At 43.2% G+C, this 15,308-nt stretch overlaps 1 protein-coding gene across 2 annotated transcripts in view; it reads left to right on the top strand.

Moving 5' to 3' along the window:
* The window catches only part of LOC123613404 (teneurin-2-like), a 394,217-nt gene that overhangs the window by 312,272 nt on the left and 66,637 nt on the right, over positions 1–15,308 (top strand). For both annotated transcript variants that reach the window (XM_045508114.2, XM_074350323.1), the window contains exon 3: positions 5,432–5,731. In XM_045508114.2, coding sequence (XP_045364070.1) covers positions 5,506–5,731 — 226 coding nt within the window. In that variant the 5' untranslated portion in view covers positions 5,432–5,505. The remainder of the gene's footprint in view (positions 1–5,431; positions 5,732–15,308) is intronic.

The following is a 15,308-nucleotide window of genomic DNA, read 5'->3' as shown; positions in this document are numbered from 1 at the left end:
TTTCCTGTCATGGGAGCACCAGAGTTTTGTTTAACCAGTCACCCCCTGAAGGACATCTGGGTTGTTTCCATTTGGGGGGCTATTAAAATAGACATTCTGCTATAAACATTCATGCACAGGTTTTTGTGTGCATGCGAGTTTTCATTTCTCTGGAATAAGCACCCAGCGGGGCGATCACTGGGTTGTACGGGAGTTGTACATGTAGTGGTTTTAAAAGACACTCAACTATTTTCCACAGAGGCTGTGTCATCTTACACCTAGGCCAGCAACGTATGAAGGATCTAGGTTTTCCATTTCCTCATCAGTACTGACTGTTGTCACATTTTAAAAAATTTTTAGTCATTCTGACAATTCTGTAGTAATATCTCATTGTGACTTTAATCGGCATTTCTCTAATGATTCACGATGTCGACCACCTCTTTATGTATTTTTTTGCCATGGGTATTTTCTCTTTGGTGAAATGTTTAAAGAAGAATGAACACCAATTCTACAAAATCTCTCCCAGAAAATAGAGGAAGAATTTACTTTGTGTTTTAGAGAACCAGCTCTTTACCAGTTCTTTTAGAATAAGTCTGCTGGTGATAAATTCTCTTAGTTTTTCCTTTATCTGAGAATATCGTGTTTTCTCCCTCATTCTAGAAGGATATTTTCACTGGATATAGTAGTTTTCTGGATTGAAATGTCTTTTCTCTCAGCATTTGAAAAATGCGGTGTCATTTCCTTCCAGCCTCCATGGTTTCTGATGAGAAACCTACTTTCATTCAGATTTCTTTCCTCTGTAGGTAAGGTGTCATCTGTCTTTCAGTGCTTTCAAGATTGTCTTTGTCTTGAGTTTTCCAAAGCTTAGCTGTGGTCTGTCTTGAAATGGATGGATTTGGATTTGTTCTCTGTGGCACTTGCTCTGCTTCTTGAATGTGCAGCTTTATGTCTGTTGCAGATTTGGATGTATCCAGCTGCTGTTTCAGCACTTCCTCAGCCCCTCTTTCTTTTTCTTTTCCTCTGTGACTCTGACAACATCAAGTCTTCTGCTGTCATTCTGCAGGTGCTTGAGGCCCTGCTCATTTTTCTTCGTTGGTCTATTTCATAATCCATTGTATATATCGGGTAATTTCCATTGTTCAGTTTTCAAGTTCCCTCATTTTTTCTTCTATCCTTCCATTCTCTTGAGCCCATCTATTAAATATTTTTTTTTAATTTGGTTATTTTAATTTTCACTTCTAAAATTTCCAATGGAGTCTACTTTGTATCATCTGTTTGTTTTCTGATACTTTTTCTATTTTTTTCATTTGTTTAAAATGTGTCCATAATTGCTATTAAAGCATTTTATGGTGGCTGTTTTAAAATCTCTGTCAAATAATTCTAACATCATGTCATCTCAGTGTTGGTATCTGTTGATTAAACTTTCTTCATTCAGTTTGAGATCTTTCTAGTTCTTGATGTGACAGGTTGTTGTTTTTACTGAAATCTGGACATTTGGGGTATTATGTTACGAGATTTTGTATCTTTTTTCTGAGGTTTTGTTTGTTTTTTTGTTTTGTTTTGTTTTGTTTTGGCAGGAGGTAATTGACTTTATTTATTTATTTTAGTAGAGGTAGTGGGGATTGAACCCAGGACCTTGTGCATGCTAGGCACGTGCTCCACCACTGAAGTGTACCCTCCCCGAGAGTCTATATTCTTACTTAAACCTTGTGTTTTAGCTGGTTTCCCCTGACACTACATGAAGGATCCCACCTTGTTACTGCTGGTTGCCATAGTTCAGGTTCCCCACTCAGTCTTTGCCAGCACCCAAGGGCAGAGAGTTCCTTGTTAGGATCTGGAAGAGGGGAGGAGGTGGGAGTTCTTGTGCCCACTAGACCTCCACTGATACCTCCCTCGGTGGTAGGGATAGGAGTGCCTCGTTCCTCCTTCTTGCATGACATCTACTGACACCAACATCCACCAACAAGGGGCAGAAGGACTCATTACCACTGGGAGATTGATGGAAGCCCTGACCCTCCTGTACCACCGCAGCAGAGGAGACGGGCACCTCGTTACCACCTACTGTGTTTGGGGGGCCAGGCTCCCTCTGAAGAGAGGGTTGCCTCCTTACTTCCTAAAAGTCACGAAAGTTCTGGTTCCCATCGTAGCATTTTCTGAAACCACTGTTTGGGGTCAGGGTGTCTTATTGCTTCCCCAGCAGCATGGAAAATCTAAGCCCTACACTTGGCTTTTGCTGGTGAAGGTGAGAGTGGGGCTACCACATTTTCTGTGTTGTTTGGCTGGAGTGAGATGGTTACTGTCTAAAAGTTTTCTCTCTTGTCAGGCTGCTCCTTTCATAGTCCTTTGACTGGAGGAAGCAGGCTTTTGTTGGAGCTTTGTTACCTGTGTCTGTTGCTGTTTATGGGTTCCCAGTGTCTTTAGCTCCAAGTCTGAGAAATACAGGGCAAACAGAGGTTTCAGAAACTCACCACAGTGTTGTTTCCTGAGAGTGCTAGTTAGTCTGCATCTCATTTCCACCTTTCAGATTCCTCCTATGGTGGTTTTATATATAATGTACAGCAACTTTTGCTGTACCTAGCAGGAGAAATAGATAAAAAGTACACTTATTCCATCTTTTTGAAAGTGGACATTTCCAGATTGCCCAATTTTTTATAAGCTGGAGACCCAGATTTTAACATAAAAAATCTCCTGTTTCGTCTTTTTTAATATTGAAAATTAATTTTTAAATAACAGACAGGCTAAATGTAAAATGTCTACAGGCCAACACTCTATGTATTCTGCTCAGTTTCCTGAGAAATTAGCTTTCCCTGGCTAAGATTTGTCAGCTTCCTACCTCATTTTATATAAATGTCTATCATTTATCTGGAGGTGACATTGCTGACAAACCTAACTATCAGGGGCATAGCCAGGAAAGAGGAATTTAGCAGGTAAAGATCACTAGGCAACCAAATTAGACGTCAAAATGTCCAAACACTAAATTTCTTGTACTTTATAAATAGGTAATAAGCCTTTAGGCTCCCACTTAGAGCATGATTTTTAAAAATTTGTATAAAATAAAATCATATGCACACACACGTAAAGTCAGCCCACTTCCCAAAGCATGATGTGAATTAGAGGAGATAGGATTTCATGAGTTAGGAACACTGAAAACATTAAAAAGTAGAAACTCACGGTGAAGCAGAAGAGAGGAGAATTATAAAATCCATTCAAAAACAGCAATTTCCCCAGAAAGAACACTTGTGAATCTTCAGTGTTGGTATGTACATTCCTATACACCCTTAGTAATAGGGGCTGAAGGTCTTCCTTTATTGGCGAGTAGTTCAAGTATTGATATTTATAATTAGAAGTTTAAGTTTCAGAGATTTATAGTATCATCTTCACCCTCTGTCTTATGCAAATCTGGAACTACTTCACTGAGGAAAAAAAATTATTGTTTTTAATCATTCAGAGAAGAAAAAAATAAAAGAAAGTTAACTATTTCTGATAGAGCCTCTACTGTGTGTTTAGGCAGCATTTGGGGAGTTTTATCACATTATCTGTCTTAATTTTTATAAAAACCCTATGACATACATAATATTATTTTCTGTCTTCACTGGTTGAGAAACTGAGTTTGAAGGCCAGGAGGAATTTTACAAGAGCTCTGGCTAGTCAGTGGCTGTGACAGGGTTGGCATCCAGCGAGACTCCAGTGGCCATGCTCTTAACCAGCCCGTAATGTGGATCCCAAAATGTTGAGATCACATGTTGGAAATTAAGGGAGGAGATGTTTGACATCTAGAAACGGCATTAATATTAAGACACTTGAATTGACTACGTATGCAGCTGCAAAAAATTCCAGGCCAGCACTGACTGTGTCCCCCAAGCTGGCCCAGGGGTCTTGACATGCCTCTCAAGGATGCTTCTCAACTTCCTGAGTCAAGAACTTCCCGTAGGCTCAGGGAAGCTGAGAATTTGATTTTTCGTAAGTGACTGTGGCAACAGCACAACTGTGGTTGTTGTTCACAGCAGACGCACCCTCTTCTTCATTGCCCATGGTCAAACAGAATTGTCCACAGTTACAGGCAGCATTTGATCAGGTATACAAGTTGTCTTAGTTAGGAAGGTTCATGAGACCCAGCAGGACCTCTTGGTATGAGGAGACAGGGAAGGGGTAACTTGGCTCCTGCTGTCTTGGGACAGGTGCCGTCCACATTACTGCACCTCCAGGCTAGTCCTTTGTGGATGTCAACATCCCACTGAAGCATGGTAAATAACCGAAGAAGAGCAGAGGGGTTCAGAGGTACAGATCTGCTCCCCAAGTATTTCCTGACATATTAAGGAGGCAGTGAGCAGCGGTGCCCTGGAGAAAACCCAGTGTGCTGGCTCTGGGTTGTGTTTGTCATTTTAATTAAAAATTGTCTTTTTCCGTTCCATGCAGGCCCTGGCCCTATGGGCCAGGCTATGTTGCACGGCCAGTGAAATCAGTGAGGGCCTGTCATTTGGAACTTGGAGGCATCTAAGCTTTTTGGTCATATTTGCTAGGCAGAAGGCTAGTGTTTTCTGAGTGATGTTTGGCATGTGGTTGCAGGCCCAGGGTGGCAAGCAACAGACTGTGCGGTTCCCTGGTTGCCAGATCATATGTTGGAGAGGTTTCTTTCCGCCGTCTTACCTGTTGCATCCAGGGCTCTCCCCCATTTTTACTTTCCGTGGTGGGCATCCCAGCAGTATGGGTGGGCTTAGGTTGTTGGTCCTGTGATTGTGCCAGTCAGCCCTCTTCTCAGCAAGCTCTCCTGTTGGCAGGTGACTAGGGAAAAAGAAGCAACCAGATGCGTCCAAGACAAGGTCTGCTTAAGAAGGGGAAACTGATGAAGAGTTTGCTGAAGGCTCATGAAAGAAATCAGTGGAAGATGGTCTGCGTGTCTAGAATGCCTTGCATTACTAATCTCCAGACCCAGCCGGGCAGTTTTATGTTAGTCGAATGTCACTTGGTACAATTACAAAGTGCCAGGAGCAAATATTTATGCCTCCTACACCTTTCTTTTATTTTTATTTATTTGATTTTCATATTTGTTTTTCCCCAGCCCTCCTCTAGCAAAAAGAGAATGTAATTAAAGCCGGATAAAATCATTTGTGCTTTGAACCGCTCCCATGGTAAGATCTCGCATTAGAGTGACAGACTTACCATGTCATCTTCGCACATATAGAAAATCAAAGGATGAGTTATTTTGCTAATGCTTTTCTTGCCCCAAATCTATTAAATTAAACAGCAAGAGAATTAATTTACTGTATCGAGTTCTTCTATGTAGGCTGATTGTTTAAGTATACATTAAGCGTTTGCCGAAGAGACGACGCAGCGCGGAACAGCTTCGCCTTTTTGTGTTTTTATCTGAGTCACTGTGTGAGTAAGAACTGAAGGCAGCATTTCTTATCATCACAACCTTGTTTTGTTTTTTTTTCCCTCGTGATGTTTTTAGGTGGCAAAGTGACAAGTGTCCAAACTCGGGCCTGACTTTCCTGAACGCACCAACCTTTCACCAGGTCTGAAATCATGGACGTCAAGGACCGGCGCCACCGCTCTCTGACCCGGGGCCGATGTGGCAAAGAGTGTCGCTACACGAGCTCCTCCCTGGACAGCGAGGACTGCCGCGTGCCCACGCAGAAGTCCTACAGCTCCAGCGAGACGCTGAAGGCCTATGACCACGACAGCCGGATGCACTATGGAAACCGAGTCACAGACCTCGTGCACCGGGAGTCGGATGAGTTCCCAAGACAAGGTAGGTAGAGCTTACCCCGCTGACTTCGTCTGAGTGCTCTCCCGTTTTTGCACCCTTGGTACGCCGGTGGCTGAGGTTGGTGGAAACTGGGAACAAAGTGTGCCGGCGTCAACTCCCTGTTCAAGTTTTAGTTTAAGAGAACAAGCTTTTCATCAACTCGTATCGAACTCCGATGGGTATCGTAGAAGGGCCTGTTTTGTCTTGGACACTGAATTCTTTCATGACTTGGTGGTTGCTTTCGGAGACCCAGTGTGGTAGGTTTTGCAGGCGTAACAGACAGCAGACTGTTGGTTCCCTGAGAGCTATTCCTGAGAGCATCACGGACCCCCATCCTGAGGGATGCAGGCTTACCTGTGGTTTTTAAACCCTTCTCTTTGACGCACACACACGAACCTCCAAGAGTTCTAATTTCTCCTGCTTCTCCTGTTGGGCTTCTCAATTATATTCTCTTGAAAAAAATGGTACGATGATGAAAATGTATTCCCTCCCTCACCCCATGTAATGATATACAATTTCTCCCCCCTCCAAAAAATGTGGTGTTAATTCTGACTTGCACATTTTTTAAAAATGTGTCAGAGCACAGGTGAACACATTATTACTCAATTCCACTGATACAATCCTCCCCCCGTCCTACTTTCACCCAAACTTATCCTGGCATATTTTGATTTCTTCGGGGAGGAGAATATTTTCTTCCCAAGCACTTAACAGTTGACATTCTCTTCCTATTCAATATCCATGAGGGATTTTGTTATCACTTGTCATGAGTTGCTGTAAATACGTGGACATGTAGATAAACCAGGAACAGTGCTGAGAGGCACCGTGGCTAAGTGGACTCCCTGGCTCCGCATCCTGTGCTCTGTGTTCTGGCTTTGCCACGTGTGTGACTCACATGACGGTGCAGCAGAATGACAAGTGCACGCACAGAAATACAGTGAATGGCACCAGGAAGGGCCCCTCTGCCAGTGCCGAGGGTCAAGGCCCTGCCTGTGGGTTGCGGCACAATGTGTTTATAACCCTGACTCTTTTAGTTCGTGTTCTATGTCCCTGTCAGGAAATGTTGCAACTAATTTCCTTCCTCGGGAGATCTGTTAGCTTCATCCTTTCAGGCTGCTGTAACAAAATGCCATAAACCAGTGGCTTATAGACACAGAAATGCATCTTGCCCAGTTCTGGAAGCTGAGATGGCTAAGATCAAGGCCCTAGCAGATCTGGTGTCTCATGAGAGCTCTCTTCCTGACCCGTCTTTTCCTGTGTCCTCATGTAGCTGAAGAAGGCAAGGGAGCTCTCGGGGGTGACTTGCATTTTTTATTTTTTAAGTTTTTTTAAATGGAGGTACTGGGGGTTGAACCCATGACCTTGTGCATGCACGCACCATACCCTCCACCCCCACCCCAGAGCCTGTTTTATAAGGACATTAAACCCATTCATGAGGGCTCCACACTTCCAACTTCTTAACCTCCCCAAAGCCCCACCTATAAATTTTATTTGGAGGGTGACAAACATTTAGTCTGTAGTAGCTTGGAATTCCATTCCTGGTTTCTTCACTTCCCTAAGTTACTTTGCTTTTTTTTCTCCCCCTTATTTCTCAGAAAACACCACATATATATGTACGTAAATATCCTATCATCCCGTGGTGGTTCTAAAAAACATGTTCTCAAATGTTCCTAGCTTCACCTAGCTCCAGCTTTTATATTTAATAGAATATTCCACAGAGTCAGCAGAGAGCCAGTTAAAATCGTGTTTCTGCCGCCGCTGTAGACTCTTGCAGAATACAATTTTTACTTAGTCTGCACTCTGATTTTCGGAGTTATCTTCATGTAAATGAAACACATTACAAATAGGGGGAGGGTTGCTTGAAAACTGCTTCTATATCAAAAGTCTTTGATCTGTGAGTAACTTCAACGAGTGTTTTACTTTAAGTTCTCACCCGACCCCAAAAGAGCATGTAGTGGGAACTGGAAAAAAAAAAACACTGTGAGGAATCACAGATTAATTAATTATAAAGGAGTGTTTAAATTTCCAGTATGAAAAATGAAGACACCTATCTTTTATTTACAAGAGCATCACTAATACAAGACTCAAATAGTCTGAAAAGCGATGCACAATCAATGTGGTTGAAAGCCTTTCATTTTCTGCTGTGTTTTTGATTTCATTTACGATATTACTGCATACATTTTTGTTTCTCGTGAGTCTGTGCTGAGATGTAGAACCCTACTTCCTAAGTCTCATTGAAGGTAATTCCTGGCTTCTGGACCGTTGTGCACTGAGCTGTAGATCCCAGATTACTGTTGAATTGTGGATTTGTCTGTCTCCTTTCCCCTTATTAATATTTACATAAAACGAAACCAAGTGCTTGGGATTTTATTTTCAAATATACCTTTCTTCTTCCTGTTTAATCTTGTCCCTTCCCATTGATGCTAATGGAAGTCGCTTGGCCACATCGAATGCGTAGCCGTGCAATTAACAATTCACACATGCCGTGTGTTGTTATTGAGCTCATATTTGTTTGTGTAATGTGTTTGCATGAATTAAAAACTGTGCAGGCCAAAAGTAGAAATGAAAAGGCACTGGAAGTATTTGCATATGCAAGTGCAATTCCTTCTGAAGACAGCTATGAATTTATGCATGAAAATGTAGTCAGTCTGAGTGGATCTACTTTGATGGGTTCTAAAATTGAACTCCGCAGGAAGTAAATAAGCTCATATTTAAGGAGAAGGAGGAACAGGAGATACTCTCTGGCAAGCCGCCCTTTTAACGTGAAACTGAGCCACTACCGAGAGGGTTAAAAACAAATTTTACACTCAGTAATAACAATAATTTTTTTAAAAAATGTCATGCATTTCCCATTTTATGTTCTGAGTCATGAAATCAAAGAGCAGGATCATCTCAGTACTTATTAGCCTAGAGGTACACGAGCAAGGATCATAGCAGGATCATCTCCCGCGGTATTCTTACTTAAAAACCCAAGACACCGATCATAAAACAAACAGGCTTCTCACGCACAAGCCAGTTTGGCAAACACAGTTGGATGGCTCTCCAGATGCTCAGAGGGGAAAAGAATTGCCAGGCAGTGAAAGTGATCTGGGGCCAGGGTCAGACCTTGTCCGTTTCCCCAGCTGGCCGGCAGCAAGCAGCAAATGTGAGGGCCGGCAGGTGCCGGCAGGTGTTCCCCTGAGAGGCCTATGGGAGCTCCTGTCAAATTAAAACTTTTTTGCTTGCTTTCAACACACAGTCCTCCTCTGTCTCCTTCTACTGTGAGTCTCTTCTCCCAAGAAGAGACCATGCAAATTACCTGTCTGGCCTCTTCCCATGCTAAATCCTCCTGGTGTGAAGGGAGAAAATTGCTGACCCGAGGTCTGTGGCCATAGGAGTAATTAGTAATTAGTAAATGACTAATCCTGCACTGAATAGCATCCTGGTGGCCTGAGAGCTAATGCACCTGACAGAAGTGACCAGCAATCTGATCCCTGGCCAGACCCAGTCCCAGTCTCATCTGTGCAGTCGATGCCCCTTTGAATAATGCAGGTCAGCCGAGTTCCCAGGCAGGTTGTATCAGCTTGTTCTCTCGGACCCTGAAGTTGGGGTGTAGCGCAGTGTGATATACAAGACATTCCCTCGTGGCTTCGGAGCTGAAAGATAGATTTGAACTCTGCTTTTGCATATGGATGTGCCTGTGACTCTGGTCTCATTCTGTGTTTTGCCAGAACTGTTACATAGTCTTCAGGTGTATTAGAAACAGCAAAGATAGTAATAAAAGAATCATGCCTAACATTTATTGAGACTCCCTACCCATCAGGTGACACTCTGAGCATTTGACTTGTAGTAACTCAGTTAACATTCACAGCAACATTGTAAACTGGGTACTAATATTAGTCTATTTTTTATGGATTTGGAAACTGAGGCCTGAGGAGACTACATAAATCATCCAGGGTCACAGGTGTAGGGAAGAAGTGGAGACAGGTTTCAAGGCCAGGGAGATGGATTCAAGAGCTCTGTTTTAAATCACTGTGCTTGCTCACTTCTCAAATAAATAAGGAAACCAACAAGAACCAGACCTTAAGCGTCAGCGGCTGTGAAGTTCAATAGATAAACCTTTTAAGTATCAACACCTTGAAACCCTTCTTGGCATAGGACTGACTGAATGTACCATGACCACTTCCACCAGCGCCGCTGGTCTATACTCCTGTCCTCACCTGTTCCCCTTCGAGTCCACAACTGTCCCAAACTCCCGGAAGCCTTCCTTCCTCCAATGCTTCTCCACCACCCAGCACTGCAGGAAGAAGCTCCTATGGTCAGCATTGGTGCCAGGCTGTCTGCACTGATTCTCTGTCCTCCCCTATAATCATGACCTTTTTACACAACCTCTCAACCTGGAACCCTAACCAAGAATGGGGTGGCTCTCCAAATGATGTTGCTCAGCTAAGCAGAACGGACTGGTTTCTGGGTCAGCCAAGGCCCAGTGGGTCAGACAGTTCAACCAGGCTACTCACACCTCAAAAAGCCTTCTTTCCAGTTAGTGGTACAAGTCTCTTGAAAAGGGGCCAAGATTGCATCCTTTCTCTGTCCCTCAGGCTGTCTGTTTGGGTCAAGGTTGAGGAAAGAATTGGGGGAGGTTTGGATTTTTGAAAGCATGCTTGTATCAGACCTAGCACAGGAATAACTCACACTAACCCGCCAATGCACTTAAAAATACCTAAACATGCACATGTATGCATTTGGGGCTAGGTTTGATTTTGGTGTTTCATAGACTAATTTTCACTTCTGTGATATTTAAGATATTTTGGACAATACTTTGTTGGCTCTGTGTAATTCAGCCTAGCATAAACGTAACCTGTGCTAATGAGCTGAAAACTCACAGACTTCCAGTAAGGTGAAATATTCCCTGTATTGATTCAGTTAATGTATATAATAATTGTGAAAGGACTTTGGAAACCTGTGAGCATTTCTCTCTCTCTCTCTCTTTTTTTTTAACTATTGTCTTAAAATACTTATTTTCCCACTGTACCCAAAGCAAGAATTAGGTTCTATTTTGAAAACCCCAGCCTTCTAATTTAACCTGCAAAGAAAACCTTGTACGGGGAAAGTTCAAGAGTTTGGTTCGTCAGTATTTGGGAGGCTGAAAAACACCTTGAGAAGATTGCTTTCAGTTCTATTCTTCTACCTCTTGGCAGGACTCCTTTTCCTCCCTCAGCTGAGAGTAATGTTTTGCTTCTTAGTCTTTGTGCTGTTGCTTTAAAAAAAAAAAAATTGGAAAATAAATCTACAGCCTTTAATACAAGATGCTCCCTTATCTTGTTGCTGGCTAACTGGAATCCTTGTTGCTTCTTCTGAAAGGCATATGGGGGAGCAGTTAATAATGCAGACCCAGAATTCAGCTGCAGCTGTTCTGTAGTATTGATGGGTTTGGTCAGTGTGCCCGTGATCAGAATCTAGAACGTAGACTCTGTCTTACTTTTTCCTCCTGTAAATATTCCCGCCAGTATACTTACTGGGATCCTTTCTTATGACTATGCATATGTCATGCTGTGGGTGTTGTCTTTGTTGTAATAAGTGCTGAATAAATGCTGGCAGTCATAATTATCGTCATTTTAATCCTGTTGCCAGCAAAAGTGGAGACCAGCAGCTCTGCAGTCCGCATCGTATCGTGTGCCACAGAAATCTGCCCACCGCGCTTGGATTCGTTTCCCGTGACTTGCAAAAATTCTGACATCTTCATGCCCAGAATGTCTCTTCCAGCTGTTGATAGCGTGTGTTCGACTCCCTACGCACCATACCTTTTGCTCCCAGAGATGAATACAACTCACACATTACTTCCGTATTTTTAGAAAGGAATGAAAGATACCATCTAACAACTGTCAGCTGATGCCAACACACTGTAAGAGAGTTGCCAGGCAGACGATTCTGCAAGTTTAAAAAAAAATAAAAAGATTGGAAAAATGCTCTAAGGTAGTGCCACTAGATACAAGTTTTTAAAAGTTGTGCATTTTGTGGCATATAAGTGACCTGTAAATCTTAGGAATGGGTTTAATTAGGAGGAGACTTTATGCATATACACTCTGGGTGAAAATGAATCCATCGTATTGCTCTCCATGTAATAATTTAGAGTCATTATCACTTAGAGAGACAGGCTTACCGAGATTTTCACTGTTGGTATACACTGCCCTTCTAGGATTGCAGTCTTCATGTTACCCAATTGTTACTCTGTAAGTAATTATCTGTTGTCAATTCTGCGTTCAACTTTGGATCTGTCTTCGAATTGTCTTCCTTTCCCTGTTCTTTTTCCATGATAATTCTCCACTTCACCTGAGACCTCCCCTCTTTGTTTTCCGTCTGTGGTGCCTCTATGAGAAGAGTCTTGTTTGTATAATTTCGGTGCACACTGTTTCTCTTTCTCAAGACTCTGAATTACAAGTGAAAGTAAGATAATATCCCAACTGAAATTAGCTCATGCAAAAATCTGATGCTTTGTCTTATTGGAGAATCAAGCAATACATCTGGCCTCACACTTATCATCTCTTATTTCTCATTCTCCTTACTTGGCTTTACTCTCGAGAGAGAGATCTGTTTGAAGAGGTCTGTTGATAATCCCACTTTTGCAGTCTCTTCCCTTGGAAAGTCTTTTTTTGGGGGGTAGGGGAGCAATTATCAGCACTATGTTCCTAAGAAAGATTCAGATGGGATTCAGACACGAGGCGATGCCTCTGTCACTCTGACCGCAGTTGGCCATGCTTGGACTTAAACAACCTGGTACCTGGAAGAGGTATCTTATGGTGAGAATTTCCTAAACATGATGGAATGAATACCATATAGAAAATAAATGTTCTGATTTAAGGAGGAGGTAAGGAGTATTGATTGGTCTGATAGTACATACCCCTCATACTAGTGATGCTTGAGTCTAACACACATATGGTCTTTCCAAGTTCCATCTCTACTTTCCCAACTGCCCTTGAATAGTGTTTCTTAGATAATCAGGAAACAGACTTCATTGTCTTTTCCTCAAAATCTGTTTTCATTTTTTGTTCCCCAGTTCTGGGGAATTGCATCACAACTCTTGCCTTTAGGTAGAGTCTTCCAAGACTGTCTCTTTTTCTTGCATCCTGACCATCAACCTTCTTAATTTATTTTATTTCCAAGTTTCTCGTCCCATGGGAAGCTTCCAGGATTTCAACATTGTCCAACTGCTTCGCCATTTAAATTGCCTTTTTCCCCTAGTCTTTCCCCTGGCTTTTCTTTTTCTTTCTTTCTTTCTTTTTTCTTTTGTATCAGGGATAGTCTTGAGTTTCTAAAACACTGCATTATTTTTGCCTCTTACTCACATTAATTCAGAAATATTTGGGAGTGCCCACGAAGCAACTGTGTTAAGCTATGGGACTCTAAGGCAAACGTGGTCACTAACCTCGCAAAACTAGGCAGTCCTAAAGGGGAAAAATATAATAGACGTGTAACTAGGTTTAGTCTGATAAATGTTGCGAAAGGGAAATTCTTGGATGACTTTGGAGAGGTGTCCGACCCTGAAGTGTGCATCAGGAATATCAGAAATTGTGACACCCTTTCATACTCTTGAAGGGTGAAGAGGAGTCGGGGGACCAAAGAGGCAAGAAAGAGTGTTCAGGCCAAAGACAGAACATATGCAAAGGCCCAGAGGTGGCAACATTGGGTTGTTCCACGGATCTAAAAGAAGCTCAGGTTAGCTGGATGTGGTGTGGGCACAGATGAGCTGGAGCAGGAGGGAAAAACTGGCTCCTGAAGGCCTTCCAGAGAAATGATGGCTTGCTTCAGTGTGTGAAGTACGTTATGGGGAGACAAGACGGTCAGCACGGTGGGGTAGGAGGCTGGATTTCACTTAGGGTAGGGGAGCCTTGTAGCCTGAAGTGGGACAGTGGAGATGATTGAAGAAATGCTGTTGAGAAACAAAGACTGTTGACTTTTTAGGACCCTATAAACAAAGCAGGCACAGTTCTCCGTCTCTCTGACATTGCCTCCTTTCTTCGCCTGCGAAGAGAATACTGCTTTTCCAATGCCCAGATTACTTAAAGAGCCAGGGAAAGTCAATGCTTGTAAATAAGCCCTTAAACGGAAGTGCATAGATTGTTAGTTCAAGTCCCCCTGGAATGGCCACACGAGTCCGAATATCAAACTGCCGTGTAATATATATTTGGGTGTTTTTCTCACCGTTGTTATGCCAGCCTGTGCAAAGAGTAGTGCCAGCAACAGAGCATCTTACAGGATCCGGGGTGAAGAAAATACAGGAGAAGAGTTGCATTTCATCTGTTGCTCTTCTGTGTGACCGCAGTACATTGTTCATCTTCTATTGTTGGCTAAATAAATCAGGACTCATAACAGATGTGAGAGCTGTGTGTGTGTGTGTGTGCACCCGTGAGCACACATGCATGAGTGTGTATCTTACTCCTGTGGTTGGTAATTTGACCAGCAAAGCAGAGGACGTTTAGAATATGGTATCAGTCCTTTCTGGCAACCGACAAAAGCAAGGGCAGGGAGAAAAGAAGCAGCAAGTGATGCAGGAAAACATATGTGGGGCGTGAGGAGGGCCATGTCCCAGGCTTCGGTTGAGCCCCTGGGATGTGCCCCGCCAAGTGTGAGTCCTTGGCTTTGCGTGGGAAAGAATTCAAGAGTGAGCCAAAGTTGAGTAAATGTAGATTTATTCAGAGAGGTACATTGAAAGGCAAGAGAAAGGCCATGAGGTGGAGGTTGGGTGCTCAGATTAAAAGTAGGTACACATTCCATAGACAGAGTGAGGGCCGTCTCTGAAGAAGGAGAGACAGGGGCGGTGGCCATGAGGCACCCTGTTGCCAGTTTTTATGGGCTCAGTGGCTTCAAATGCTAATAAGTGGAAGGACCAGTCTAAGAAGCCTGGGGGAGGGGCTGGGATTCCCAGGAAGTTGGCCATTTCCCACTCTTTGACCTTTTGTGCCTAGCCCTGGGACTGCCATGGTGCCTGTGGGCATGTTGTTTACCGTGCTAACATATTACAATGAGGGTATAATGAAGCTCAAGGTCTACTAGAAGCTAAATCTCTCACCATCTTGAGCCTCAAGGCTACTGGGGGTTGAATCTTTCACCATTTTGATGTTAATTGCTGTAGCATTCCTTGAATGGCTGTGCCCTGCCCCCTTCCTGTCTCACAAGGACACTGCTGGAGTTTCTGCTGATGACAACTGACTAAATGTTAGTGCTCATCACCGGGGCTTGAAGCAGAGGACAGGTTGGTTGCTGGGCTGAGCCAGTGTGTGCAACTGCGGACTGTTTGAGTCTGAGGAGCCCTGAGGCCATGCACGTGTAGAACATCTAGTAGGCAGCTGAGTGTGCAGCTCTGAAACTCTGCGGAGACGCTTGGGCCGGATAGAGACTTAGGAGATGACAGCTAATAATTTCATGGGACTTGGTGTGATCAGCCAGGAAAAATGTACAAGCAGCCGAAATAAGGGGCTCACACGGGAACGGACAGGACGGGGAAGAAGCTCCTGCGAAGGAAAAAAATGGACTTTCCTTCAGATGCTCTGCCCAGTCCTTCTGAACTGAGCCTCCATTCCAGGTGTAAAGAAGTAAAACCACACTG

The sequence above is a fragment of the Camelus bactrianus genome, chromosome 22 (assembly GCF_048773025.1).
Source record: "Camelus bactrianus isolate YW-2024 breed Bactrian camel chromosome 22, ASM4877302v1, whole genome shotgun sequence".
Lineage (NCBI taxonomy): Eukaryota > Metazoa > Chordata > Mammalia > Artiodactyla > Camelidae > Camelus > Camelus bactrianus.
This window is presented reverse-complemented; position numbering and strand designations above follow the sequence as displayed.